The sequence below is a fragment of the Lampetra planeri genome, chromosome 39 (assembly GCF_965212315.1).
Source record: "Lampetra planeri chromosome 39, kcLamPlan1.2.h2, whole genome shotgun sequence".
In the NCBI taxonomy this organism is placed as follows: Eukaryota; Metazoa; Chordata; class Hyperoartia; order Petromyzontiformes; family Petromyzontidae; genus Lampetra; species Lampetra planeri.
The window spans coordinates 7,216,546-7,244,471 of record NC_136145.1 but is presented as its reverse complement, the minus strand read 5'-3'; the positions used below and the strand labels follow the sequence as shown (position 1 = coordinate 7,244,471).

Below are 27,926 nucleotides of genomic sequence, written 5' to 3'. Positions count from 1 at the left end.
CCTTGCAAGCTCGCCGGCAGTAACTGCCGAAATGGGATTTTCCGTGTAACAAATAATCATCGACGCTGAGAGCCGGTGGAAAAAGCACCCACGCCGCCACTAGGGCCCTGCCTTGGACCGGCTTAGAAATGTCAGTGGAAAAAGTTCTGAAAGTTAACGGAGCCAAAAATACATATATATATTCGTACGTGAACTTAATCTGCATTCCTTCCATATACTTGCGAGTGCAGCCTTTTGTAAAAATTCTCTTTTTTGTTAAATCAGTCACCAGATAATGTCACTGGCGGTGTAACAGTGTGTGTGCGAATTGCATAGGTAGCTTTAGCTCATTGCTTTACGTGAGCAACGAGCAAAACATTTGGTAAAACTTGAGCAGTAAATATTAATGTCATTGTTTTTATGTGATCATTCAAGTTTCTTTTTGTTATATATATACCAGGGTACTAAAGAGGTAAACTGTGGATGGAATTATTCCGACTCGGTGAAACGAATTCTTCTAAACTCACCTTCACGTATTTACACGAGATCATTTGTGGCATATACAGGTCTGTACAGGCTGGTGTTGTTCCAAGTGTAAGTATTGCAACCAGTGCACTGGGGGGTGGGGGATGGGTGGGTTAGCGGGCACGTGCACGCGCGTGTACACGTGCATTGTACGAGTGTGTAGCACCAGTGAGTGATGTCCACATACGCACACTCAGGTATGCACGCACGGGAGCGTACGCGAACTGCCGGCCGCGTGTATGGGGATCAGCTCGCTACATTGGCGGGAAACTGCAATGAGACAAGGCAGATGGGGTTAGAGGTCAGGAAAATAAAAGATGCATATAAAAGATTACAGGCAATGTGTTTTAGCTGATAGTAATTTGATGTTGCTGCTGCTGCTGCGTTGACAGTGGTGCACAAACAAATGAAAAAAATGACAAAATATTTTAAAAAATGGTTCATAATTCTGCCAGAGGTCAGGTGACTTGGGGCAACTTTGGCCGACGTGCTGTGAAGGAGACGGGCACTTGCCTCGAAATCTTGCCTCTTACAGCTAGTCCCCGACATACGACGGAGATGCGTTACGACGACCCCATCGTAAGTCGAAAATATCGTAAGTCGAAAATGGCCTAGGCTACCCAGGAGTCTTAAATGGTGATAATTTAGCAAAACAGAGCAATTTACGGTACCGTACTGTATAAACTATATGCGTACAGTACATCCCGGCAGCGTCCCAACGTACAGTATCGTACCTCGTACGCTGCTGCGTTTGCCTGCCGCGCGAAATGTAAAATATTTAACAATTTTGTCATATCGCTATTGCCATCGTAAGATCGAAATATCGTAAGTCGGACCATCGGAAGTCGGGGACGACCTGTATTTATCCTTTCTTTGACGTGGAACGTGTTTTTATGTCTGTGGTGGACACGTGGTGCGATGCGTGTAAAGGGTGCGTGTAGTGTTTATGGTTATTGTTCATGTGCATTGTGTTATATTTTCATGGTTTTCAAATTTCATTTGTTCAACCAGGTGAACACTCAAGAGTGCAGGATAAGTGTCATTTACATCGAGACTCGGATTTGCAAAATTACAAAAGCCAAAATAACATACATACAACTAAGTAGCACCACATTGAAGCAAATAGAAACCTGAGCAACTCAATTTCCAGGAACCAAAGTTGGGAAAAATCTCTATAAAAAATTTACTTAAAAAAAAATAATTTAAAAGCCATTCATAGTAAAATCACAACTGCTGTTAGCCGCGGCTGGGGTTTTAACTCGCCGGAGAATGTGCAGCGCAGTGCGCTAACCATCGCACCACCGCTCACGGCACTTTCCCCAAAAGTGTGTCGGAGGGGGTGGGGGTGGGGGTGGGATCTGTGTCGTCGGTGCCTGTTGAGCGTCGTCACTCACCAGTGTAAAGTGGTCGAACATTGTCCTGAGTTCGTGCGAGCTGTGTTGCTGAATGACGGTGAACGGCTTGAGCTGTGGGCTCACGCGCATGGCGCACGCTCGGCAGTACACGCGGTAGGCACGCGCGCCCGGCACGGAGCGCACCGCAAACAGCAGGCTGAACACCTCGATCTGTATCGGCACGGCGAGTGGGGGGGGGTGTGCAGGTGAGACATCGTCGTTGTCATCATCAGCGGCGGCAGCAGCATCAACCCATCCCCCCCTCAACCTTCCAAGAGGTCACAATCTCTCACGAACCTGCGATGTGACGATCCGCGCGCAGTACGCGTGCACACGAGCTGAATGAAGCGCTCCATCTCCGTGGCGGATGGAATCTCTGCCGTGTTTTATTCCCGCAATACAAAATATCATATCGGTGGCTGTCACAGACATCCCAATGCATATCCAGCATCGCTGAAATGATATCCACTTTGTCAGAAGTCAAACGATGGCTGTTGGCGAAAGTGACAAAATAAATGTCCTTTTCGCGCGATCCCTTCAGCGATTTAGAAGCGTATTACATATATTTACGAATGTATTCTTTCACGCAAAGTTTGTATCAGCAGTCGGGGGCGATGTTGCTGCTATGTAATCCCGAATGAGTGATTATTTGCAGCGTAATTTTTCACGATTGGGATGTTTTTGGCCAACGTTGTCTTAGCTCTGGGAAGAACCCAAGAAAGCTTGGAGGAAACCAATGCAGACAAGGGGGGAGTCCATACAAACTGCATACACACACACAGAGCTCGCCCGAGTCGGGAGTAGAACCCAGGCTCACCCCAGCTGGCGACACCCCTCAGCCGCCCAACAACGCAGCACCCAACAATGAGAACTCCCCAGTGGGGAGGGGCGGCACCCAACAATGACAACTCCCCAGTGGGGAGGGGCGGCACCCAACAATGAGAACTCCCCAGCGGGGAGGGGCGGCACCCAACAATGAGAACTCCCCAGTGGGGAGGGGCAGCACCCAACAATGACAACTCCCCAGTGGGGAGGGGCGGCACCCAACAATGAGAACTCCCCAGTGGGGAGGGGCGGCACCCAACAATGACAACTCCCCAGTGGGGAGGGGCGGCACCCAACAATGACAACTCCCCAGTGGGGAGGGGCGGCACCCAACAATGAGAACTCCCCAGCGGGGAGGGGCAGCACCCAACAATGACAACTCCCCAGTGGGGAGGGGCAGCACCCAACAATGAGAACTCCCCAGTGGGGAGGGGCGGCACCCAACAATGACAACTCCCCAGTGGGGAGGGGCGGCACCCAACAATGATAACTCCCGAGAGGGGAGGGGCGGCACCCAACAATGAGAACTCCCCAGCGGGGAGGGGCAGCACCCAACAATGACAACTCCCCAGTGGGGAGGGGCAGCACCCAACAATGAGAACTCCCCAGTGGGGAGGGGCGGCACCCAACAATGAGAACTCCCCAGCGGGGAGGGGCAGCACCCAACAATGACAACTCCCCAGTGGGGAGGGGCGGCACCCAACAATGACAACTCCCCAGTGGGGAGGGGCAGCACCCAACAATGAGAACTCCCCAGTGGGGAGGGGCGGCACCCAACAATGACAACTCCCCAGTGGGGAGGGGCGGCACCCAACAATGACAACTCCCCAGTGGGGAGGGGCGGCACCCAACAATGACAACTCCCCAGTGGGGAGGGGCGGCACTCAACAATGACAACTCCCCAGTGGGGAGGGGCGGCACCCAACAATGAGAACTCCCCAGTGGGGAGGGGCGGCACCCAACAATGACAACTCCCGAGAGGGGAGGGGCGGCACTCAACAATGACAACTCCCCAGTGGGGAGGGGCAGCACCCAACAATGAGAACTCCCCAGTGGGGAGGGGCGGCACCCAACAATGAGAACTTCCCAGTGGGGAGGGGCGGCACTCAACAATGACAACTCCCCAGTGGGGAGGGGCGGCACCCAACAATGAGAACTCCCCAGTGGGGAGGGGCGGCACCCAACAATGAGAACTCCCCAGTGGGGAGGGGCGGCACCCAACAATGAGAACTCCCCAGTGGGGAGGGGCGGCACCCAACAATGAGAACTCCCCAGTGGGGAGGGGCGGCACCCAACAATGAGAACTCCCCAGTGGGGAGGGGCGGCACCCAACAATGAGAACTCCCCAGTGGGGAGGGGCGGCACCCAACAATGATAACTCCCCAGTGGGGAGGGGCGGCACTCGCCTCGCAGTCGTGGCAGTAGTAGACGCTCTCCCCGGGGGCGCGCGGCTGCACGATCGTCCTCTTGCCCAGCTGCTCCAGGATGTTGAGCGTGCAGAACCACTCGCACAGGCTCTGCTGCAGGCAGTACCTACCACCCACAGAGGCGAAGGTCCCGCGTGTCGCCTTAACGAGGCGGTGGGGGCGAGCGACGTTTGTTGGCGAGGGGCAGCACCTATGAAGGCCGCCAACATGGCGGACGGGGCATGGGTGGCGTGGAAAATCACCACGCCCGGCCACCTTTGTCTCCCCATCGCCCGTGTTTACACACGGCACCGGGTGTCTCATTTAAGGCTGAGTCGACCTAAGAGAGTACACCGGACTGTTTCAGATATTGGCGATTGCCGTAAGCGGGACGCGAACTCGGGTCACCGCATTGGTAGCAGAGTGCGCAAAAGACTGCGCCACCACTCCCCACGCACGTGTTGGGGAAGGGCTGTGTGCGTGTGGTCTACTTGCTGCACCGCCTTGCCCTGCGGACGAGCGTCTCAGGCCCATGATTTCTCCATGATGTTGCGGTCCACCGACCCCCCCACCCGACTGTTGTTGCTGAATCATGAATCACAGGCGCATTGTCGACTGGTCACATCCCTATTCCGTGATGAACCCCGCGCAGCCCACCCCTCTGATCAGCACGTCAAGTGCGAGAGAAGTGCAACATACACACGTGTGCAACCTTTTTCTCGCCGTGCGTTCACCTGCGTGTGGCCCCCACCTCATATGCGAGTAGAGCTGAGCGTCCTTCACCCGGATGTTCTGCGCCAGGTTCCAGGAGAGGTGCACCATGGGTACGATGGACTGCACGCGACTCCGCCGGTTCCACTCGTAGCGCTCCACCGCCAGCTGGTACTGGTGGGCTGTGACACGCAGCGAACGTCAGGCAGGGCCAAGCGGCATCACAACCAACGAGGCGGTTGCGACACCCGATGGCCGATCGCGCCGCGCGTATGGCAACAGCGCACGGCCGTCGCCCAGCAGCGTGGCTAACCATCGAAAAAATACGGTCTCCGCATTGTGTACAGACAGTCCCCGGGTTCGGGACGGGTTCGGTTCCCCAGATCGATCCGTAACCCAAGTTTTCCGTATGTCGGAAACTGAACAATTTCCCCCCCAAAATCAAAGATCAATTACATTCACCTGAATCTTAGTGAGGCTCTATCGAGGCGTAAGGCAGCTGCCTCCCCCCCCTCACTCCACGCTATTCATCCGCAACCTCACCGCTCTGCGCTACTTGCGCTTGCGTATCTAACGCAAAAAAATCCGCGTATTGATTTTTTTTTTTTACACGATTAAGGTCGGATTACCGTAAGTCTGGTCCCTTCCGCAACCCGGGGACTGTCTGTACTTTCAGTTGCACTCCTACAGGCGTCTGCAACGCTCTTCCTTCCAATATTAGGAAGCCACTGGAGCGGTGTACGTTTAAGTCTAGGTCGAAAACTCATTTCTAAAGAACTGATTTTTTTGTGTTAAATTTGTTGTCTTTCCCCCGTACCTCCAATTAGCACGGTTGGATACGTACTGTGCGAACGAAGTTCAACATGCATACACGTACAATCCAACCAAGCCACTGCTGGATGAAGGCTCTCCCAAGCTGTGCGCGCCTTGGGGGTTTGTGTGGCCATCGACGCCGCACCGAATGGTGAAGGGAGTGACCCAGGACCGGTGCAGACATCACCTCCCACCCATGTAAGCCGTGGGTGGGAATAGACTACGGCCGCCGGGTTCACAATGCAGTGCTCTGTACTGCTGCACTGTGCAGTAACTGTAGTACCCAGTAGTACAGCAATGTGCACGGATGCCCAATGTATTAAGAGGCGATTTTAGCACGTAAAATAAAGGTTGATCGAGTACTACAGAGTACAGTATCGACTGAGCTATACAGTGGAGTACTAAGCTGGGATTGCCCGGTGTGTGATGCTTCTGTGCCCCCCCCCCCCACCGTGCCCACCCCACCCACCCTCCCTCCCCCCCATACAACATCTTAGCTTGTCGGAGTTTGTATAGCGCCTTAACCAAGGTGCTAACCAAGGCGCAGCCACATCACGTTCCACGGGATGTGGTTGCACCCCCCCCCTCATGGCCCCCCACCCCCCCGTGCCCCCCCACCCCCCCCCGTGCCCTGCCCCCCCCGTACCGGTGAGTGGCCCCACGTTCCACGCGATGTTGTTGCACCAGCCCAGCGCTTGCACCCAGTGCACGGTGCCCGGGTTGATCCACACGAGGTCGCCCGGGCGCTGCACGAAGCGGTACAGAGGCACCTGCTCGGCCTCCAGGTGCGCCAGCACCGGCCACCACGAGCCCGTCAGGTAGTTCACTCCTTCCCTGGGGCGGCAGCGACGACCACGCACACACGGTCACACGCACGGTCACACGCACAGTCACACACACAGTCACACGCACAGTCACATGCACGCACGGTTCCCATACTTCATCACACCGGTCGGTGCGGCTTGGTGGAGGTGGAGAGCACAGATGCGGGGAGCGTGGAAAGGTTACGCTACCGTCTACGCGGATAGTTTACATGGAAAGACGACTGAATGTGGAATTGTCACCGCACAGTGTGCATGCTGAACTTCTTTCGCACAGTACGTAGCCAACCGTGCTAATTGGATGTGTGGGGGGAAGGACAACAAACTAAACACAAAAAGTGTTTCTAAAGAAATTAGTTTTCAATCTAGATGTTTCAAGTGTGCCATATACCACAATGGAGCTCACCATAAACCCGCAACAGTTGGCATGATTTCATCATTAAGCACAAATATTTGACTCAAGTTGGAATCCTGTTGTATTACCCGTGGCACAGCGCCCAGTTCCTATCCTCAATGCACTGGACAGAATCAACGAAAGCAGTCGGGGTGACTGATGAACGAGCACTCACCGATTCACTCGTCTTTCGCTCACCAGCAGTTACAGTCGCCTCCTCATCGCTCTTCTACAGCTATTACTACTTTACTAAACCCCTTCACCTCGCTCATTGATTGGTCTACCCATATGGAAGACTGTCTCTCAGACTCACCGCTTTGTCTCCTCCACCACGCTGTGCTCAATCACCAAACCGCAGGTCACAACCACACACACTCACAACCACTCACAAACTCACTCACAACCACTCACACATACTCACTCACAACCACACACACACACACAAACACACACACACACAACCACGCGCACACTGACCCACTCATTCCACTTTCTCACCCACTACACTGCAGGTCACAACAACACTCACTCTCACAACCACACACACACTCACCCACTCACTTCACTCCCTCACCCACTACACTGCAAGTCACACCTCACATCTCTCTCTGCTTCTTCCCGTGCACGACTTCACTTTGCATTTCCCTCCCATCGTCTCTCCCCACCCCCTCCGCCACAATTCAAGAAACGCGTTAACTCTTTATCAATCACGCCTTCAACTGTGCTGTTTGTTGGAGCCAGTTGGGCAAAGTCTGGCCTTTGGTTCGTGTGCTCAGCAACCGTGATGCTAGAATGCGAGTAGAGTAGGAAGGTCAGGTGGGTACGTCTCGCACAGCGAGCGAGTGAATCACCCCCCAGTGATGAGAGAGTGAAAGTGGAGTAGGAAGGTCCGTGTGGGTACCTCTCGCACAGCGAGTGAATCACCCCCCAGTGCTCTTCGGGGACACAAAACCACTCGCACTCGCCGGGGCCGATGTTGATGTTGACCGAGCAGAAGTTGTTGTTCTCCTGGTGCCCTGAGGAAAAGCAGGCACGCACACGCAGAACACACGTGCACGCACACACACGTGTACACACACACGTCTCGGACAAGAAGACAAAGATGCCCCCCGTATAGCCTCAACAGACTTTTGGGGAAAGTGCTGCTAGTGAGTAGCACCTACGAAAACCCGCACGGCACACGATTGGGTGGGTGGCCAGCACCACGCCCGGCCGCCTTTGTCTCCCCAGTGGCGATGTTTACTACACACCGCACCCAGGTACTCATTTGAGGCCGAGTTGACTGAGGGGAGGCCCGGGACCGGTTCAGATAATCGTCACTGATGTTGATGGACGTGAGCGGGAATAGAATACATACACAGACACTCGAACCCATGGTAAATTCACCACAGGATCACGATGAAAATGAATGCACAAATGAAAGTACGGCATTGCTCACACCACCTACGTTTTGGTCATCTCCAAATATATAAAAGGCAAAGTTGTGATTATGTGTGTCTGTTAAAAATGTTTAGCGTGCTTCCCGACATGCAACAAACTGGATATTTGCCATGTGGGGTACTTTCCAGACTGTACACCACGCAAAAAATATAAAAATACACTTTTTTTTTGGGGGGGGGGGGGGAGCTCAATAATGCATTCATTTTTTGCACGGCAAGTGAGCCGTGACGTCACATCTGTCACGTGACCCACGCATGTTGAAGCATAACGCATTGTAGTGTAGTGGTTAGCGTGCCGCACTACGAACCCGGCGACACGAGTTTGATTCCCGCTCACGGCCACCACCGGTGATGATTATTTTAACCGCTCCTGGGCCTCCCCCTAGGTCGACTCAGCCTCAAACGAGTAACTGGTGTGGTGTGTGAACATCGCCACTGGGGAGACAAGGGCGGCCGGGCATGGTGGATCTAAGTCTCGGGCGAAGCCGGGTAGTACAGCTAGTGAATAAAATAGGGTGCTTAACAAATGTGTTAACACTTATACGAGACTATCTTTTTTATTGAAAAAAGAACGGATATTACATGATGACAAAAGTATGTTAATAGCTTCAAAAAGTCAGTCTCCACTTGTTCGCAATCATTGTCAACAAGACTGGAATCTACTCCAGGTGGTCTCCAGAGCCCGGAGGCACATTGTTGCAAATTCTCAGAAGCGTTCACATTTTTGTTTAGCCCAGCAAGTGAGAAATGTAGTGCGGCAATGTTGTGCAATTCAAAACACACAACAGCAATCAGGGAAAAACAACGTTGATGGACCTTGCCAAGGAATAAAACAACTGTAAAACCGTACAGATGTCCAACTAAGGTTGTAAAGGTTAATCCGTTATCTCTGTCCACCCGTCCAGAACAGGGCAACTCGATATGATGAGCCGGTAGTGGGCGGGGCCACCAGAGCAGTGGGTGTGGCCTATTAGAGATGTCGGCGGAGCTGCTGATTGGTTGAGCCTTCTTTTAGCCCCGCCCCCCTCCCTCCCGATACGTTCCATTCATTGGCTACCACATTCGGATAATCTCCTCCCCCCTCAACTTGTATTTAAGGGCTTGCATCTTGAATCCTTGCCTCACTTGATGCAGCAAATCTGGCTGTGACGGTCCCACCTGATGACGGAGACTTGTGTTGCCTCCGAAACGTCGTGATTTTATTGTTTTTATTTTTCATTAATTTTAATTTCCTTTTTTACCTACGTGACTTTACCGAAAGAACTAAGAGTATGAATTCTTGCAGTCACGAAAGCTTCAAATCTAGAATTAGTGGCTATGAAAATCTGGGCGGGGCTGACGGCGCTCACCGTGTGACTTGGTTGAGCCACCCAGAAAAATCCTAGCTGGCTTATCTACATATGCCATCTACATTACAAAGGCTCAGTTCCAGCAGCAGTACTGACCATCTCACAACTCCTCCTCTCTCTCCGGCCCTTCCTGGCTCCTCCCCCCTTAACCAGTATATAAGGTCGTGCCTCTTGGGACTTCTCTTCACTTGATACAGATATTTTGCTGTGACAGTTTCACCTGAAGACGGAAGCTTGTGTTGCTTCCGAAACGTCGTGATTTTATTATTTTTATTTTTTATTAATTTTAATTTCATTTTTTACCTACGTGACTTTACCGAAAGAAATAAGAGTATGAATCCTTGCAGTCACGAAAGCTTCAAATCTAGAAAAAAAAAGACGGTAGCTTTGTTTAACTTGGCGTCAAATTACGCAGCAGAAACTCGCTTAATGGTCTGGTTTACAAGTGGGGGCGGTGGGGGTTTATAGGGCTTCAGACGCTGCCACGCGGCTAACGGACAGAGCAGAGTGAGAGCACCCGCGGTTACCTGGCGTGCGGCTTCCCGGCACCTTCATGTAGAGCTGCAGCGTGTTCATGCCCTCGATCTTGTGGCCCACGTGGCTCAGCATGTTCCCCACCGAGTGGAGACGCATGAACGGAGGCAGCTTGCACACCTCGGCCAGCTGAGCACTCCACCTGTTCAGCGGGAGTCGAACGCCCGTCGGTAAGTGTGGACGGTGAAGGCGCGGCTCTGCGATATCTTGCCGGGGTGGCCTCGGTTTTAAGGGGCTGCAGGCGTAAGCTCGAGGGAGCGCCTGTAGGGAGCATGTAGGCCTCTTCCTAAACATTGGCCAGGTGTTTTGGACGATGTGAGAGTCTCTCAACACTTTACCCCACCACACATGAGCTGTCACACATCAATTTGGCAGGCCGTGTGTGAAAGTACGGGCGCGCGTAGCCACCAACGCCCGGCTCATAATTCTTCTACGAAGCACTCAATATTGTGACTCAAACGCAGCGGAAAAACGTAAACCTTCGCCTGCGCACGCCCCACGCACACGCAAAGCAACTCACGTTTTCTCATCCGACAGGTCAATGTTGGTGCCGAATTTGAGGGTCCTGAAGGGGGCCATGGACTCCAAGCCGTCCAGCCTACGAGGAACACGGGACAAGCTTACACGGCCGCCACCCCCCTCGCCGTCACGTCGCACAAGGACCGTCAAAGAGAGAAACGAGAGAGGATCCTTCTCCTCTAACGTGTGGTAGTTGCACCGGTTCGTGCAGCACCACTCTGCCGAGGCACTCAGTGGCCATGAGCCGGTCCAGAGTTGAATCAACGCTGCTGAACTTGTGCACTCCCCAGAAGGCGGCAGGGGCCGAGGCGTCGTGTAATAAATACTCTTATTCCTGACGCCCAGAGATTTGCGAAGGAGACGAATTGTCTCTTTATTTATTTTGTTACTTATCTTATTCACAAACAAGGCTAATGATTACGTTGCGTTTAGAACCGTAAATACTACACCGGCCTCACGAAGGAATGTGTCGTGACGCAGAGTCCACTTGCAGGGATCCTGCGACCACGCGGGGAACCTCCCCCCCCCACCCCCAATGGAACAATCCCTCTCATCCCCTGATATTTTGCCACCCTCCACCCCATCTTTCCCCCTCTGCTCCCCGTCTCTCTACAAGACGTAAGGCGGATCAATACAACCGTAGAAAATCACATGCAGCATTTGTCCTTTCCTGAAGAGAGTTAGTTTCGTCTCTTCTCCTTGTGGAAGATTTCCACGCCCGTAGGCAACGCATCTTCCTCTTCCAAGAGAAGGCACGGAACCCCAGCGAACCGGTCCGCCCTCTTTCCAAGAGACGCGCTTCAGGGGACTGTTCGTCAGTCTTTTGACAAAGTGGTAATTTAATTAGCAGTACCCAGCTTGCAAGTCTGTGGTCTTTCTTTCCAAGCTAATAGATGATCGGTCACTGCGGAGTTATCTATATATACACACGGTGCAGTGTGTGTTACACTTGGTGCAGTGTGTGTTACACTTGGTGCAGTGTGTGTTACACTTGGTGCAGTTGTAAACAAGACCCAATTGAATTTCGATTTAAAGCTTTCGTGACTGCAGGGATTCATCTTCTTGGTTCTTTCGGTAAAGTCACGTAGAAGGAAAATAATAAAAATAAAACATAATAAAATAATTCTCACGACTTTTCGTAAGACAGCGTCTGTCTTTCCGACAGACCTGTTCTTGCGTTGTGGGCGAAACGTCGTGAGAATTGTATTTTATTATGTTTTATTTTAATTATTTTATTATTTCCCTTCTACGTGACTTTACCGAAAGAACCAGGAAGAAGAAGACCCAATTGAACATCACTAAATATTATAGAGGTCCAACACAAGCATAGACAACCTCGCCACCCCCAGTGGCAGCGCCTCAACAGGCTACAATCTGCTGACGAGAGCTAGAAAAGTTTAAAGTGGTCCAAGTTACACGCCGATGCTACATGTATATACTGTGCAAAGGCTGGCATCCTTACCTTTGACTTGTATCAAAGATTCTTGTTTGTACGCCATTCATCCGATTACATATGTTATGCTCCTGTACAAAACAAAGGGTACATCATATTTTAAGTACCGAGAATCGGTACAAGACGGGTGATCAGTCTCGTCTCAAACGGTGTTGGGCTCAATAGAAAGCCGTCTCTGGTGTGGACCAATCAGTTTCAAGGACAATGCATATATTATCAGAGTATGTTATTTATTTGCATTCTGACCACAAGTATTGTGGTTAATGCAGACATGATTACTTGTGAAAGGTTTCAGTTTGGTGTTTTAACGTCTTAACACCTGTTTTGTTGCCAGAAAAAAGGGGAAAACCTATTCTCATATTTTGGTACTGGCAAAGGAGATCCCATGATGCCTTTGTCTACCTCGTGGCGATGTTTACACATCGCACCAGGCACTCATTTGAGGCTTAGTCGACCTAAGGGAGGCCCAGGACCGGTTCAGATAATCGTCACCGGTGGTGTCCGTGAGCGGGAAACGAACACGGGTCGCCGGGTTCGTAGCGCAGCGCGCTAACCGCTACACTACCGCCCCGAATGCTGCGCGCGCACACACACATGTGCACACACACACACGTGTGCACACACACACACACGTGTGCACACACACACACACGTGTGCACACACACACACACGTGCGCACACACACACACACGTGCACACACACACGTGTGCACACACACACACGTGTGCACACATACACACGTGTGCACACATACACACGTGTGCACACATACACACGTGTGCACACACACACACACGTGCGCACACACACACACACACGTGTGCACACACACACACGTGTGCACACACACACACACACGTGTGCACACACACAAAGATCCCCCGTGTAGCCTTAACAGACTGTCGGGGCACGGGGCACGAGGGTCACGTGTGGCCAGCAGCCACGCCCGGCCGCGAGGGTGCGTCGGCTTACCGCCAGGGCGCTGTGGAAGGTCTGTGCCTGGTAGTACGCATAGCGCGCCAGCGTGGTCTGCGTCTTGTGGCTCAGGCAGAGCCAGCTGTGACGTGTGCGCCCCGGGTCCAGGTTGCCGTCGCGAGGCTGCAGCGCCTGCGAGCGAACCTCCACCTCCTGCTCGGGAGCGACGCGCACCAGCGACTTGGTGCTGAACACGCCGAGGTCTGCGGGAGGGGAGAGGTTCAAATCGGAATCGAGGGGCACGCTCGCCGCTCGTGCCAATCTTGCAGCGCGGCGAGGCGCTGGTCTATTGTTTCGATTTAAAGCTTTCGTGACTGCAGGGATTCATCTTCTTGGTTCTTTCGGTAAAGTCACGTAGAAGGGAAGTAATAAAATAATAAAAATAAAACATAAAATAATTCTCACGACGTTTCGGCCACAACGCAAGCAGCCGTCCTCAGGTAAAGACCAGGTCTGTCGGGGAGACAGCGTCTGACCTGGTCTTCACCTGAGGACGGCTGCTTGCGTTGTGGCCGAAACGTCGTGAGAATTATTTTATTGGTTTATTTTTATTATTTTATTATTTCCATTCTACGTGACTTTACCGAAAGAACCAAGAAGATGGTCTATTGTTGCGACGATGGCAGCAACAATGCGGTTCAGGAGCTAAAATGGCAACGTTGAGGTTTGCGAGCCACGACGAGAGGGCTTCGGGAGAGCGTCTGTGTAGTTGTTGCTGTTCCTCCTCCTCCATTGCAGTACCGCGCAGATGTCAGCTGTTGACTATGCGGTCTATATGTTGGGTTGCATGGCCACAATCGTACTACTGTGACTTTAATTTTACATACTCTTTGGTTTTTTCGGTAAAGTCACGTAGGTTAAAAAAGACAACAAATAAATTAAATCACGACGTTTCGGAGGCAACGTATGCTTCTGTCTTCAGGTGAAACCGTCACAGCAAAATTGCTGTATCAAGTGACGGTTACACCTGAAGACGGAAGCTTGTGTTGCCTCCGAAATGTCGTGATTTAATTTATTTGTTTTCTTTTTTAATCTACGTGACTTTACCGAAAAAAACTAAAAGTATGAATCCTTGCCGTCACGAAAGCTTCAAATCTAGAATTTAATTTTACATTTATGAAGGAGGTGTGTGCATTGGCCTGTTGATGTTTGGTTGCGATTGATGGTTCCACCAGCGTCTTTGAGAAATATCAAAGCCGGGAGAGGTAAGATGTTTGATTGCGCTCTGTTTCACAGACACAGACTGCAGTAGTTTCACAGTTATTATCACGACGCTTTGTTTAAGAAGCCCATTGTTTCAACTGCCGTGTCAGGATGTGGAACCGATTTTCTTTTATTTATGAAGACTGAACCCAATCTTGCAACGATGCGCTTCCACGAACACCACGGCGAGATGTTAACTGCCTCGCCTGGTATACAGGAGGTCGTGGGTTTGATCCCGAAGCTGATGATGTCTGCTGTATATTTGGAGCTTGCATGTCTCTCTCCCTGTGGTGGTGTGGATTTTTCTCTGGGTCCTCTGGGTTTTCCCTCCACATTTAGAATCAACAGCACGCATTTCGAGTATTTGGCTGCAATAAATTTTATAAGCCATTTCGCTGAGCTATCATCTGTGGCCAGGTCGCTTGAGTGGACCTTACCTAGTAAAATTAAAACTTTAGTTCTATAAAATAAAAATAGTGCTGTTGCGAAACGGTACAAGATGCGGCCCCACACGCTCACGACACTTTGTGGCAGAAGGGCCTCCACTAGAGGGCGCTCTGGAGAGCCCCTCTAGAGAGGGTATTTGGCCTAATCTTCCACACTGGCCAGGCGCCTTGGAAGAGGCTGACGTACCCACACTTTACCCCACCACACGTGACCTGCCGATTTAACTGCTCGGTAAACCGAGGAAGCGGGGGAGGGGGGAGTCCCATCCGGTACCTCTGCATAGCCAGCGCTGCATGCTAACCATTACAACCACACGGTTAAAAAATACCAACAATGTGTGAATCGGCAACTAAACAGCACAACTACATTAAAATCCACTCCTGGGAGAGCCCCACCGAGCGTCATAACTATCTAAGGAAGGCCGCGTTCGGGATGTCTGCCAAGTTTAAATATATACACGTGCTATTTATGGGTTCCGGGAAAGCCTAATCTTCGGATGTACAAGCCACAGATTTGCATGCATGAGACAAATGGAGTGCCCCAGAGGAAACACGCCCAAAAACTACAATAACAATCCAATAACTCAGTTTCACACGTAGGCTTTCGCGAACAAATTAATCCATAATATCTGTGTTAATCATCTGCTGGATAAAGCCCTCCCTACGCCGTGCCGATCATGGGGGTTGTTTGACTGTACTTCACCATGCTGGTCAGTGTGGGTTGCCGAGGTGAGGTGGTGGGGGCGGCCCGGGGGGAGCCTCGGAAATCAGTGACCATTGATGTTACCCCGTAGGTGGGAAATGCACTTATGTTCTTAGGTTGGCGGTGCAGTGTGCTAACCACTCTCCTGCCGCTCTAGTCATCATCGTTAAACAGCTACACGAGGAACACTAATACGCCGTTCGATGGACAAGATGCCATGAAAATGAAATTCACAATTAATAGTATCTTCTTGGTTCTTTCGGTAAAGTCACGTAGAAGGGAAATAATAAAAGATTAAAAATAAAACATAATAAAATACAATTCTCATGACGTTTCGACAGCGTCTGAATGACGCTGTCTTTCCGACAGACCTGTTCTTCACCTGAGGACGGCTGCTTGCGTTGTGGCCGAAACGTCGTGAGAATTGTATTTTATTATGTTTTATTTTAATTATTTTATTATTTCCCTTCTACGTGATTTTACTGAAAGAGCCAAGAAGATGAATCCCTGCAGTCACGAAAGCTTTAAATCGAAATTAATAGTATGTATATTAAAATGGCCTAAGACCAAATCAACCGGGATGCATCATATCTCACAATCTAAGCAGGGCTGAGTGTCGAAAAGTGCCTGGACGCGCATAAAACAGGGTTACAGGTCGTCGTGGGCTATGCTGTGGGCAACAGAAGACAGTGCAGCAAAATCCAATGTTGTACTTCTATGATCTCACATCTACGCTCAACACCTTGGCTAACCACAACCAGCAGTGACCAGTGTAGAAACGTAGAGTTCAAATAAACTCCCGATCAGCACAGCACGTGGGGAGACGCCCTGATCTAGCATCGGACTGACAACACGGCCATACGTGTACACATTAAAATAAAGAACTCAACACCTTCGTCAATAACACTGTGGCCCTAAAAGAAAAAAAAAATTGGCGACGTTTTGGAGAATGGCCCTTCTTCATAGCACATAAAACGTGCGACGAGGCATCGTTATTAACGAACGTGTTGAGGTTCTTTTGGTTACTTGTGCTTGTGCTCTACCGCCAACACAGCAGTAGCAGCATTGCTGCCGAGGTCGTGTCATGCACGACGGCAATCGCACACACGGTGGAACGCGGTGGCGGTGGTTACCTATGCCCAGCACTCCGGCCATGCCGCGGACGATGGTGACCGGGTTTGCCGGGTTTGTGCAGAACTGGTGCAGAGCCGGGCTGAAGGCATCGCAGCGCGTCTCCAGCTGCACACGCCCACACGGCACAGGGTTCAGACGGCACGGGGCACCGCACCAAGCACTTCAACACAAAGACAACCCACCCACCGCCGCTGTGTAGCCTTAACAGACTGTTGGGGCAAGTGCTGTTAGTGAGTAGCAGCTGTGAAGGCCAGCACGGCGCACGCGGGGGTGGGTGGTCAGCACCACACCTGGCCACTTTTGTCTCCCCAGTGCTGATGTTTACACACAGGTATTCAATTAATAATTAGTCGACCTTGGAGCGGTCCAGGCCCGGTTCAGATATTCGTCACCGATGTCGTACCGTGAGCTTGGGTGACCAGGTTTGTTACGCAGTGCGCTAACCACGGCACTACTGCTCCCTAAACCCAGCACTTCTCACACACACACACCACAGGCTCAAACCGGACAGTTACTTTGTCCTGACCGCCCCGGTGAGTATGTTTGACGATTGAGCAGCCCAAAGGTTCTAAAAGGTCAGGAACCATTGTACTAGAGCAGTGGTTCCCACCGTGTGGTCCGTGTACCACTGGTGGTTCACAAGGCTATTGGGTGGTGGTCTGTGTAACTATTGCAGGTACGGTGATTTAGAAGTTATGGGTAATGGCCTTTCTCTATCGATTATCATATATTTTTCCTCATAAGGCCACAGTGTTATTGACGAATGTGGATTTAAAAAAAATATTATTTACCCAAACAGACCAATGCAGATAATAATTTCAGCAGATAACAGGGAATTCTACACTGGCTAGCGCCGAACACAAATGACACAATAAAGCGGTCTCGGCTACAAGATATTGCTCGCATTTGTAACCATTTGTGCCACTGCAAGTGAGCGGGGAATGACGAATGCTTGTGGTCGTTTAAACTTGTTTTACCGGACTCCAGAGGTCCAATAATGCGTTTGTGTGCGATATTTCTTTACGAGTTGAATCAGGTTCCAGAATTTACACAGTACTCTTGCCAATAACATTTGGTAATCCGGCAGCATTTGTTTAACAAGTCTAACGCTGGTATTTTTTTTACGCATTCCATTAGCCACATTGACTTGTTTGAAGTGAATAATTGCAGCAAAATTGATTCAATACTACAAGGTAAGGTTTTTACATTTAGTCTTTCATCAGCAGAGCCCCAAGGTCAAAACTGGTCGAAAGTTGACTTTGCTAAAAACATGTTCGGCTTAATAATATCGGCCTGGAAAAACAATAGGTTGATGGCGAACATCTGTAAAAGATCAGATTTCTCTAGGATAAATCAGGATTCGGATTCTGTTCATTTATATGCGGAGTCAGAGAATGGCATTCTGCTTTTATTTCCTTTATCCCAATACCACCAAGCTAACCTGAATTTAAAGAGAGGCTCAGTATAAGAGATGGATCGTGGTAAGTTTCTGCGATGTCTCCATTTCCCTTGTGTCCCATCACGGAGATATGGGAGCCGTACAAAGCACAAGACCCCAGCTCGTGGGACGAGGCGGTGCCTCGAGGTGGCAGGACAGGAAGTCGGGCTGTATGCATCTGCCATCAGGGCTTTACAGTAGCACTGAAGGGACAATGCGCAGATTTAGCAGGGGAATATCTTAAAAACCAGGGCAAGTGTCATATTCACTTGCATCAACTTTCATATTTTATGGAACTGAAAGTGCAGCTTAAGCGTGTACCACCCTCTAAGCTAAATACAACACAGGGGCTTTCGCAGAGGTCGCAACCGGGTACCCGATACCCGTACCCTATCCGATACCCGGCTACCCGTACCCGGCCGGGAACGGGTACCCGTTTGCGACCCTGGTGCGGCCGGGTACGGGTAGACCGTGAGTCACTGGTGAGTAACTGTTTGTCACTCATTTCCCAACGTCTTGTCTCTTCTCACAATTCAAGTTCCTAGAATCAACCCACCCGCACCTGCAACATGGCTTCATCCCAGAGGTCGCAATCAGGAGGTCGCAATCAGGTACCCGATACCCGTACCCTACCCGTACCCAGCCGGGTACGGGTAGGGTACAGGTACGGGTAAGGCTTCAAAACCCGTTTGCGACCTCTGGGCTTTCGGAACAAACATTAATCATTCACTATTTTTGGGTTTAGATTGCGTGAGTAAAATACGTGTCGCACATCCTCCTCCACTCGACACGGTTGGGGGGGGGAGGAGGGGAGGTGAGAGAAAGCGATGGGGGCGGCACGTGCGCCGCGTGGGTACGCGCGTGACGTGACGTACGTAGATGCTGGCGGTGTTTGGGTGGAGGGCCTCGTGCGGCAGTTCCAGGGAAGGGTTGGTTGGCGGTCGCACGTTCCCACTCCGGCAGATGTGCCACACCTTGCCGCACTTTCTCGTTCTCCTGCGCGCACAGGAATGTGATGGCACGTGAGATCAGCGCGTAACGTAGGCGGAACTGCGTGGCGACGCGGCAAGGCTCGTGTGTAAAAATTAGAAAAAGATGCCTAAAACAAATAGAACACATTCAGTGCTCGTTCACAACCGTTTCAAGCAATGACGTGAGAAATTTCACCGCAAATGTAAGTAAAAACTTTGTACATTCCGACTTTGTAATGCTTTCTAACGTGTGTTTGTCCTTGCAAGTATTGCTTAGAAGTGTGGAAGCTGATGGGTAGCCGCCTGGGCAGACTTCATTTGCAAATCCGCTAATTGTTATTTTTTGCTCTGTTTTTTTTGTCTCCAAGCTTTTGGGCAACGCTATGACCAACTTGGCCAGTTTTCTCTCTGGCAAGACCCTAATGGCAACACCGCTGTGTACGACAGTTTGGTCCAAACCGGATCAACTTTACGAGAGTTATGTTGCCCGACTCGCTCCCCGTCATGAACATACGGACAGCAATAGAGGCAAAGATACTCTTAGTTCTTTCGGTAAAGTCACGTAGGTAAAAAATGAAATTATAATAAAACAATAAAAATCACGACGTTACGGAGGCAACTAAGTCTCCGTCATCAGGTGGGACCGTCACAGCCAGATTAGCTGCATCAAGTGAGGGAGGGATTCAAATCTAGAGGCAAAGATAATGCAACGACCTTCAGTCTTAGAGATGGAAAAATGTAAGTTTTTACCATCGCCATGCCAGCACGTGTCCAGATAGAGTCTATGTTCGTGTGAATGAGGCACAATGTGAAAGCGAAAGGCCGTTTTCCCGTGTACCTGGCAATACGAGCCAATTCCGCAGAGTCGCACGTTCCCAGCCGATCGTTCAGCTTTGCTTCTGGAGGCAGGTCTTCATGGTCCCCTTTCAATTCTTCCCCTGCCTTGTTTGATTGTCCATTACTTCTATCAGCATCGCCACCGCCGCCACCACCACCACCGCCGCCGCCACTGTCACCGCTATCAGCACCACTATCACCATCACCGCCACCATTACCACCTTCCCCAGTGTTATCATCACCACCGTTACCACCACCGTTACCACCACCGCCGTCGCCACCGCCGCCACCGTCGCCGCCGTCACCGCCGTCGCCGCCACCGCCGCCACCACCGTCGCTATCCTCCTTGGCGTCATCGCCGGCCGAGTCGCACGACGGCTCGCTGGAGAAGTCGCACGAGGGGTCGCAGGACGAGTGCGTGGGCAGGTCGCACGACAGCTCCGTGCACACCGAGCTGGCGCGCTCGGGACTGCACTGGAACACGGCGGCGCCGTTGGCGGGGCGCCCGGCGCCCGCCGAGCAGCCCGACTGGCTCCCCGACGTGGGGGGGTCCCATTGCCCCCCCGTGCCGCCGCCGTCATCGTCGGCTCGGTCGCCCTCCGAGGCGGCCGTGGCGGCGGCGCCGGGCGACGTCGCCGTGGGCGGCGCGTTGAGGAGCAGCGTGATGCCGGGCCGCGCGTGTTCCGCCGTGGCCGTTGAGGCATCCGGCGTGAGCCGTCCGGCCGAGTCGGCCTCCGGCGCTAACGTCGCGGCGTCGGGCGGGGCGAGCGGGGCGGTCCTCGCGTCCGGAGGGTTGATCGTCACCATCTGCTCCAGCGACAGGATCGGCTCCGCCTCCGCCTCCTCCGGCCGCTTGGGCCAATCGCAGCGCTCGCCCCCCGACGCGGCGGCGTCGTCGTCATCGTCTTCGTCGTTGTTGTCGTCGTTGTCGTCGTCGCACACGATGATGTAGTGCGAGGTCAGAGGGCACGACTGGATCTGCCACCGCCGAGATGCTGCGGAATCGTGGCAGAATCGTCCTGTGTAACACAGAGAGAGATACAATGCTTAGACATATAGAATATAAAGGGATGAACACGGAAATAATAACTTCCGTAACAGTCTCACACTTATTAATAGACTTACATTTAAGGCAATCGTTATATTAACACTTGTGTAATCATCGACTGCATCAGAACATCACAAGGCCGATGCGCACATCTCCTTCATGAATGGAAAATTAAAGACAATCCACAGCAGTGCGAGCGTGGCCATGCAACCCAAACTATGGACCACACAGTGAACCACTGTCGTCTGTGCTGCTTTAACGGAGGAAGAAGAGCAAAACTTTATTAACTATCTCCTGAAGCCCTCTCGTGACTATATTTTAGCTCCTGAACATCTTGCCATACGCAGGAATAGAAAAAATAGCGTGATAATAGCATGATAATATCGTGATAATAACGTGATAATATCGTGACAATATCGTGATAGTAACGTGCGATGGAAGCGAGTTGAGAACCGAGCTAGAACGGCTGCAAAGTGGGGCTACATAACTATTGGAGCTTTGCGCTTTTAAATCGTCGAGATTGAAAATTCATTTCTTTAAACTGCTAATTTGTGTTTGGATTGTTGTCCTTCCTCCGCACCTCCGATGAGTCGGCTGGCTATGTACGGTGCGAAAGAAGTTCAACGTACAGTACACACGTGCGGATAAGTGCGAGAGACAATTGTCTTGGTACGAGTTCGCAAAACAAACGTGGAGTAATAACTGTGCGAGGCCCACAATTGAAAACCCCGATTATAGCAGCGTGCACCATTACTAGGACAATTGAACCTTATGGTGGGGGACCCCGGGGTCCCATAAGCCCCCGGCTCTCACATAAACTGCATTGCGACGTCATTTTGTCTGTTGAAGGCGAACGACACGGCGATCTATTCCTCTCAACGAGCTCTACACGATGCGCTAATCAAAGTTTAAAAGTTGAGTTTCTTCTGCGCATTCGTCCTCGCTGCGCTTGCACGACACGACAACAGAATTATCCGCGCCAGGTGGGTCGCGGCGTTTATGTGCGCGGTGGGACGGAGTCGCCAAAAATCAATAAATGACGATTTTGACTTCCACTTATTCGGGACCCCGGGGTCCCGCCATAAGGTTCAATGACTGAAGGCGGACCAGGATCAGAGTGAAGGCTATTGTTGCGAGTCAGGGGAAAAGATGGGAGTAATTTTAAAAATAAATAATAATTTAATTGAACCGCAACAAACCACAAAAAAACATATTTTAATGAGCGTATTATTCCTATGAGAACTTTTTGCCAGTATAAAAAGTACAACATAATAATAATAATAAGTGTTGCATGCTTTGCCACATGCACGTGTGGTTAATGCAGACTTGATGCCTTGGTATGAAAAATAAGAATAGATTTTACCCATTCTGGCAATTAAACAGGAGGCGTTACGATGTTCAAACACCAAATAAATTCATTTAGAGTCTGAACATCTTAACACCTCTTGTTCTATTGGCAGAAAGTGTAAAACCCATTCATATTTTTTCACACAGTCTATTATTACCCGCTATTAACGATGAATGCAAAACTTGGGCACTGACGATAGAGAGAGAGAGAATATCAACAGTGAAGAGGGAAGGGCGCACGTTACTAAACAAGTAGAAGGTGCACACGTTTGGACTTGGAGCCAGACAGGAAGTGGATCAAAGAAAGAGCAATCGAAAGTTAAATATTGATTGAGTGGGGCCGCACAGGACGACACATCACCAGTGGCGACGATGGCTCGTGCATGGACGATGTAGAACTTCTGTCGCAGGCCGAGGCTAACGACGGAGTGGGCAGCCAAAGGAGGGGAAACACCTCGGAGGTGGCTGCTGCTGCTGCTCTAAATGGCCACGTGATGATGAGCCAATTCGTCGAGCTATCATTTGTAGCCAGGAAGCTTCTAAAAAACAGCTGCATAGCCCAGTGGGCATTACCTGGTAAAATATTTTTTGTCTTAGATGGAGCAATAAAATCAGCTCCGATGTCAGGTTACGGCATCACGAGACCGTGAGTGGACCGTGAGTGACGGTGACGACTATGGGATGGGTTTTCATCTTGCAGTGGATAGACCCTGGCTTATGACTGACGACAAAACTGCGATCGCACGAGCACCTTGAGGCCACGTGACCTGTCAAAGGCTCGCCGGAAGGTCACGGGACAGACCCAGACGCCATGAGTTGACTGAGATGAGTGACAGACGTACCAACTGTGCTCCCTACGGTCACCCGTGACCACCACCACCCACGTGTGCCCTCTCATCGGCTCCAAACGCCACGTGGAGAGAAAACAAAACTCGACCATCGCGAGCCCGCGAGTCAAAGCGACGACGTGTCAAGTCCTTCACTTAGCAGTGGATAGACCATGGTTGGTGATGATGACACACCTGTCAACCCCTTATCGGTGCCCTACCTTATTATAGACCCACTCAGACCTTAGTGGTCACCCAGTGCCCTTTATATAATCTCAACGTTCATCCTATACACTACACTATACACTACTACACACGACACTATACACTACTACACACGACACTATACACTACACAATACAATACACTACTACAAACCTGTCAACCCCTTACCGGTGCCCTACCTTATTACAGACCAACTCAGACCTTAGTGGTCACCCCGTGCCCTTTATAAATCTCAACGTTCACCCTACAAAGTCCCATTACAAGGGAGAAACACAAAGACAAATTTTTTTTTGCCCGTCTTGAAACGGCTGTACGCCGTATGGACCTAAAAACTAAATTTCCCTGAACAAGAATACGGGATAAACCGTATAGGTTGACAAGTATGCCACTATATACTGCTATACTACACTATACACTACTATACACGAATAGACACAAATAGAAATGTAAAAAAAATAGACAAAAAACATTTTGCCCGTACTGAAACAGCTGTTCGCCGTATGGACCTGAAAATGTTATATTTCCCCTGCACAAGGGTACGGGCTAAACCGTCTGGGTTGACAGCTGCGTGACGATGGAGATGACAGAGGGGCCCAACTCCGAGACGACCTCGCCATGGCGACACTCAATCACAGCCACCACTTTGGGGGTCGAAGAGAGAGAGAGGGGGGGGGTGGCTGGGGGCCTCCACCCCCGTCATCGAACAAGTGAACCGACCAAGTCCCAAGAGACAAATCGATTAATCGAACGCGGCAACCGATTAATCGATGGGGGGGAGGGGAGAGGCGCATAACGCCAATGGGGAGTCGCGGGTCGAGTGACTTTCACCGCGGCCACAGACAGCGGGTACCGTAATGCCCCCTCAGCTCCGCACTCAGACTCCCTCCCCCACGACAGCGCACGGTGGCGGCGGCTCTCGATCTGCTGCGCGTCTACTCGGGGCAGTGCGGCTCGCCGCGTTAACAAAGAACCCGGGGCCGCCTCGCTTGTCCCACCGCTCCCTTTGCCCGATCGAACCCCGCAGTCGCCGGGCAGTGTTCGCTGGGTCGCTGTCTCTCCGCGGTTGTTGTTGTTGAGGGTCGTCCCCACCCCCCTCAACAACAACACCACCACCGGGCACCACCACCACCACCACCGTGTCGCGTCGTGTTGGTAGCGGCAGCACTTTGTGGTAACGCTGTTGATCGGCGAACGAGGTTTGTGTCTCACCTGGTATCCCAGCCATGTTGACTCTCTTCTCCGCCGCGTTGTGCCTCGCGAGAGCGAGCGAGCGAGCGACTCCCTCCTCTCTCTCTCCGCTCTCTCCGCTCCGTGTGTCAGACGACGACGACGACGCCGCCTCCTCCTCCTCCGCCCGTCTCACCGCGTGTCTCCTACTCGCCCGCGTGACGTCACGGGGGTTATGGCGTCGGTGACGTCACGCGTCCGGCGCGAGCCCCAAGCAAAAACGCGCGTGCGAGCGGTGACGTCGACGCGGTGTGGGGGTGGGCGGGGGTGGGCGGCGTAACGTAATCGCGCAGCCTGAAGGGGTGACGGACGTCATCGCGCGCGCGCGGGGGAGGCGCGGATGACGTCATCCCGCGAGGGAGAACCCGAGGGATCGTTGCTGGTGACGTCACGCCAGGTCGAGCGTCAATTGTTCCAGCCCCAGCTGCATGCCAACAACAACAACAACAGCCGCCATTCGCCACTAAGTGGCGGTGACGTCACCACGATGCTTGTGCCAGGCCATGTGCACCTTGAGGCTACCACGTGAAGTGTAGAACGCCCGCTGGCAGGAGGTCACGGGGCAGACCCAGCAGTTGCCACGGGTCGACTGACTGAGACGACCGAGACGACTGGCTGATGCACCACCTGTGCCCCCTACTGTGCCAACTTGCTGTGCTTTAGCCACCCGGTGCTCCGCTCGTTGTTGTGAGCGTCGCTCCTCCGCCCTCCGTTGTTGTTGGAGGGCGACTGCCTCCAACTGCCCAGTAGTCTCAAGGTGCACCTAGCCTGGCACTGCCCAGTAGCAGCGTCCTTCACGAGCCTCCTCCACAGAGGCCGATCTTGACACCGCTGGTACCAGTCATCGGCAAGTCCACTCAGCTCCATGTCCTCCTGTACCACATCACTCCATCTCTTCTCTAGCCCGTGCCGCGCCCGTTTAGCCCCTTCGATCCGGCCGCAAAGACAAACCCATGTGTAGCCTTACAACAGATTGTTCAGGCGGAATCGGAGTGCGTGTCTACACTAGAGGAATCCGATGAGCTATGAAGCTCTTCACAGTGGTGTTGGCGAGCACCTATGAAGGCCAGCTACACGCCGGACCATCCTTTGTATCCACAATTACAATGTATACAGACTCTCATTTGGGGCCGTCCATAAATGACGTCACGCGATTTTGGACGATTTTTGACCTCCCTCCCCTTCGTCAGACCCCCCCGCTCAAATATGACGTCACAAAGCTCTGCCCCCCCAAAATAAATAAAACATGCTTCAAATCGCTTTAAACTATTGTCATTGTAGTGCGTATTTAATGTGGCGCTGCACTCTGATGTTGTAGGAGAAAACATTTATGAAAACGTCTATTTAATTAAGTAGAACGCGTCTATATTTATTTAAAGTTGCGCATTTTGATGTGACGTCACATTTCTCACCCCCCTTCACGTCACCCATTGTCACAAATGTCTGACCCCCCTCCCCCCCCAGGTGCGTGACGTCATTTATGGACGGCCCCTTAGACGTCGCCGGTTCGATTCTATCTCCCGGCGCGGCAGTCGAGAACAATAGTTGCAAGTTTTTTCAGTCCCTTGACGGGTTATCACCACAGTGGGTCGATGGCAGGACGTGTGTGTGTGTTGGTGGGGTAAAGAGTGAGTGCTCACACCTCTTCCAAAGACATCAGGCGAGCGTGGAAGAGTAGGCCAACGGTGGCGTGAAGAACGTTTTACAGCAGGGCTGCGTATTATAATGTTCATATTTTACACGGCATGGGAATGTGGAATTTCCACCAGGGCCGCCAGGAGAGATGACGATGTTTATTTGAGCAGGGAGCCTGTGACTTCTACGCTGGACATTCTCATGAGAAGAGACGGATGGGTCAATATTTCAGCCAAACTCATTATTTGGAAGTGGTGCACACGCACAATCAACACAAAATAAACTCAACACATTCGTCAATAACACAGTGGCCTTCATATAACAAAAATAATAAAAGGCGACGTTCAAGCAATGGATCTTCACTTCATTGCAAAAAAAATAAAGGCCATTCCCCGAAACTTTTGCCCGTTTAATATTTTTCCTTTTTAATGGCATCGTCGTGTTCTTGAAAAACGTGTTTAATATTTATCTTCTATATTTAATCTGCGGCACCAAAATCTGTTTACAGACTTTGGAAAGGTCACCCGAGGCTTTCGACTTTCTGCGCCCAGCATCGCAACGCCTCTCTCTCGAGAGAGAGAGACGCGTGGCACTGCGGGCCGCACACGTGTCGGGGAAATTGTTGGTGACATGCCGAGTAAAAAAAACCGCAGCTCACATTTGTGGCAAGAGGGCAAAAGAAAAGTCGTAAACACGTGTTAGGGGAATTAATGTGGCGAGCCGCCCACCTTCATCGTGAGTCATTCCCTCTACGCAACTCAAGAAAATGGTCAACTTTACTGCGAGGGAAAAAATAATACTATGGGCGATAATTAATTGTATTTAAGTTATTGATGAGCTTTCCTGGTGGACATCGTTTAAATTTCGATTTAAAGCTTTCATGACTGCAGGGATTCATATTCTTGGTTCTTTCGGTAAAGTCACGTAGAAGGGAAATAATAAAATAAATTTATTTTATTTTTAAATAAAACTACATTTTGTTTTTTTTATAATAAAATAAATGTCTTTTCTTTTAAAATAAAAATAAATGTATTTTATTTTAAAATAAATAATACAATATATGTATTTTATTTTAAAATAAAAATACATTTATTTTATTTAAAAATAAAAAATAAGAATTTATTTTAAAAGAATAAAAAAAATACATTTATTTTATTATTTCCCTTCTACGTGACTTTACCGAAAGAACCAAGAATGACGTCGTTTAACTTGACGCGTGGACGCATTGGTGGCTTGGTGGGCCCTGTGGGGAGCGGTGGCACAGAGAGGTTAGCGCTCGCTGCTGTCTGAACTTGGCGACCCGATTTCCTAAGTCTACTCAGCCTCAAATGAGTACCTAGTGCGGTGTGTAAACATCTCCACTCGGGTGACAAAGGCGGCCGGGCGTGGTGTTGACCACTCACTCCTCGTGTATCGTGCCAGCCTTCATAGGTGCTTCTGGCTGACAGCACTTGCCCCAACAATCTGTTAAGGCTACACGGGGGATCTTTGTCTTGGTGGACGCTAAGCAGAGTAAATTTTGGCTCCTAGTGAAGTGACAGAAGAGAGTATATTATATGCGAGATAATAAAAACGTAGAGTGACGTAGAGATGCAGTGAGATGAAAGAGAGATGCAGAAAAGATAGTCATTGCGTATTTATATTTATTAGGATTTGAATTCGAGCTGATATTGGACCGCACTCAATTTTATTTTTAATGAATCCTGTGCTACTTGAGCCTCTTGGGGCCCTAAGCCTTTGCTCGGG

The 27,926-nt window shown here is 50.9% G+C and overlaps 1 protein-coding gene across 1 annotated transcript; it reads right to left on the bottom strand.

Annotated features, from left to right (window-relative positions):
- Positions 1-306: 306 nt before the first annotated feature.
- LOC144731562 (lysine-specific demethylase 6A-like) lies at positions 307-24,726 on the bottom strand. Its single transcript, XM_078612707.1, has 14 exons — positions 24,528-24,726; positions 19,873-20,890; positions 18,939-19,059; positions 16,625-16,730; positions 13,137-13,342; positions 12,172-12,233; positions 10,711-10,788; positions 10,184-10,332; positions 7,770-7,884; positions 6,300-6,487; positions 4,881-5,022; positions 4,130-4,256; positions 1,899-2,069; positions 307-774 (listed from the first exon to the last, which is right to left on the bottom strand). Exons 1-14 carry the CDS (start codon positions 24,541-24,543, stop codon positions 751-753), a joined length of 2,523 nt encoding a protein of 840 aa, XP_078468833.1. The 5' UTR covers positions 24,544-24,726; the 3' UTR covers positions 307-750.
- Positions 24,727-27,926: the final 3,200 nt, after the last annotated feature.

What these genes read in the sequence shown, in the direction of transcription:
- LOC144731562 (XM_078612707.1), bottom strand. An exon ending in GGCCGGAGTGCTGGGCATAG is followed by an intron (nt 13,343 to 16,624) that starts GTAACCACCGCC and finishes CCCCTCCCGCAG; the next exon opens with ACCTCGGCGTGTTCAGCACC. An exon ending in ATCTTTGATACAAGTCAAAG is followed by an intron (nt 10,789 to 12,171) that starts GTAAGGATGCCA and finishes TGTTCCTCGTAG; the next exon opens with GCTGGACGGCTTGGAGTCCA.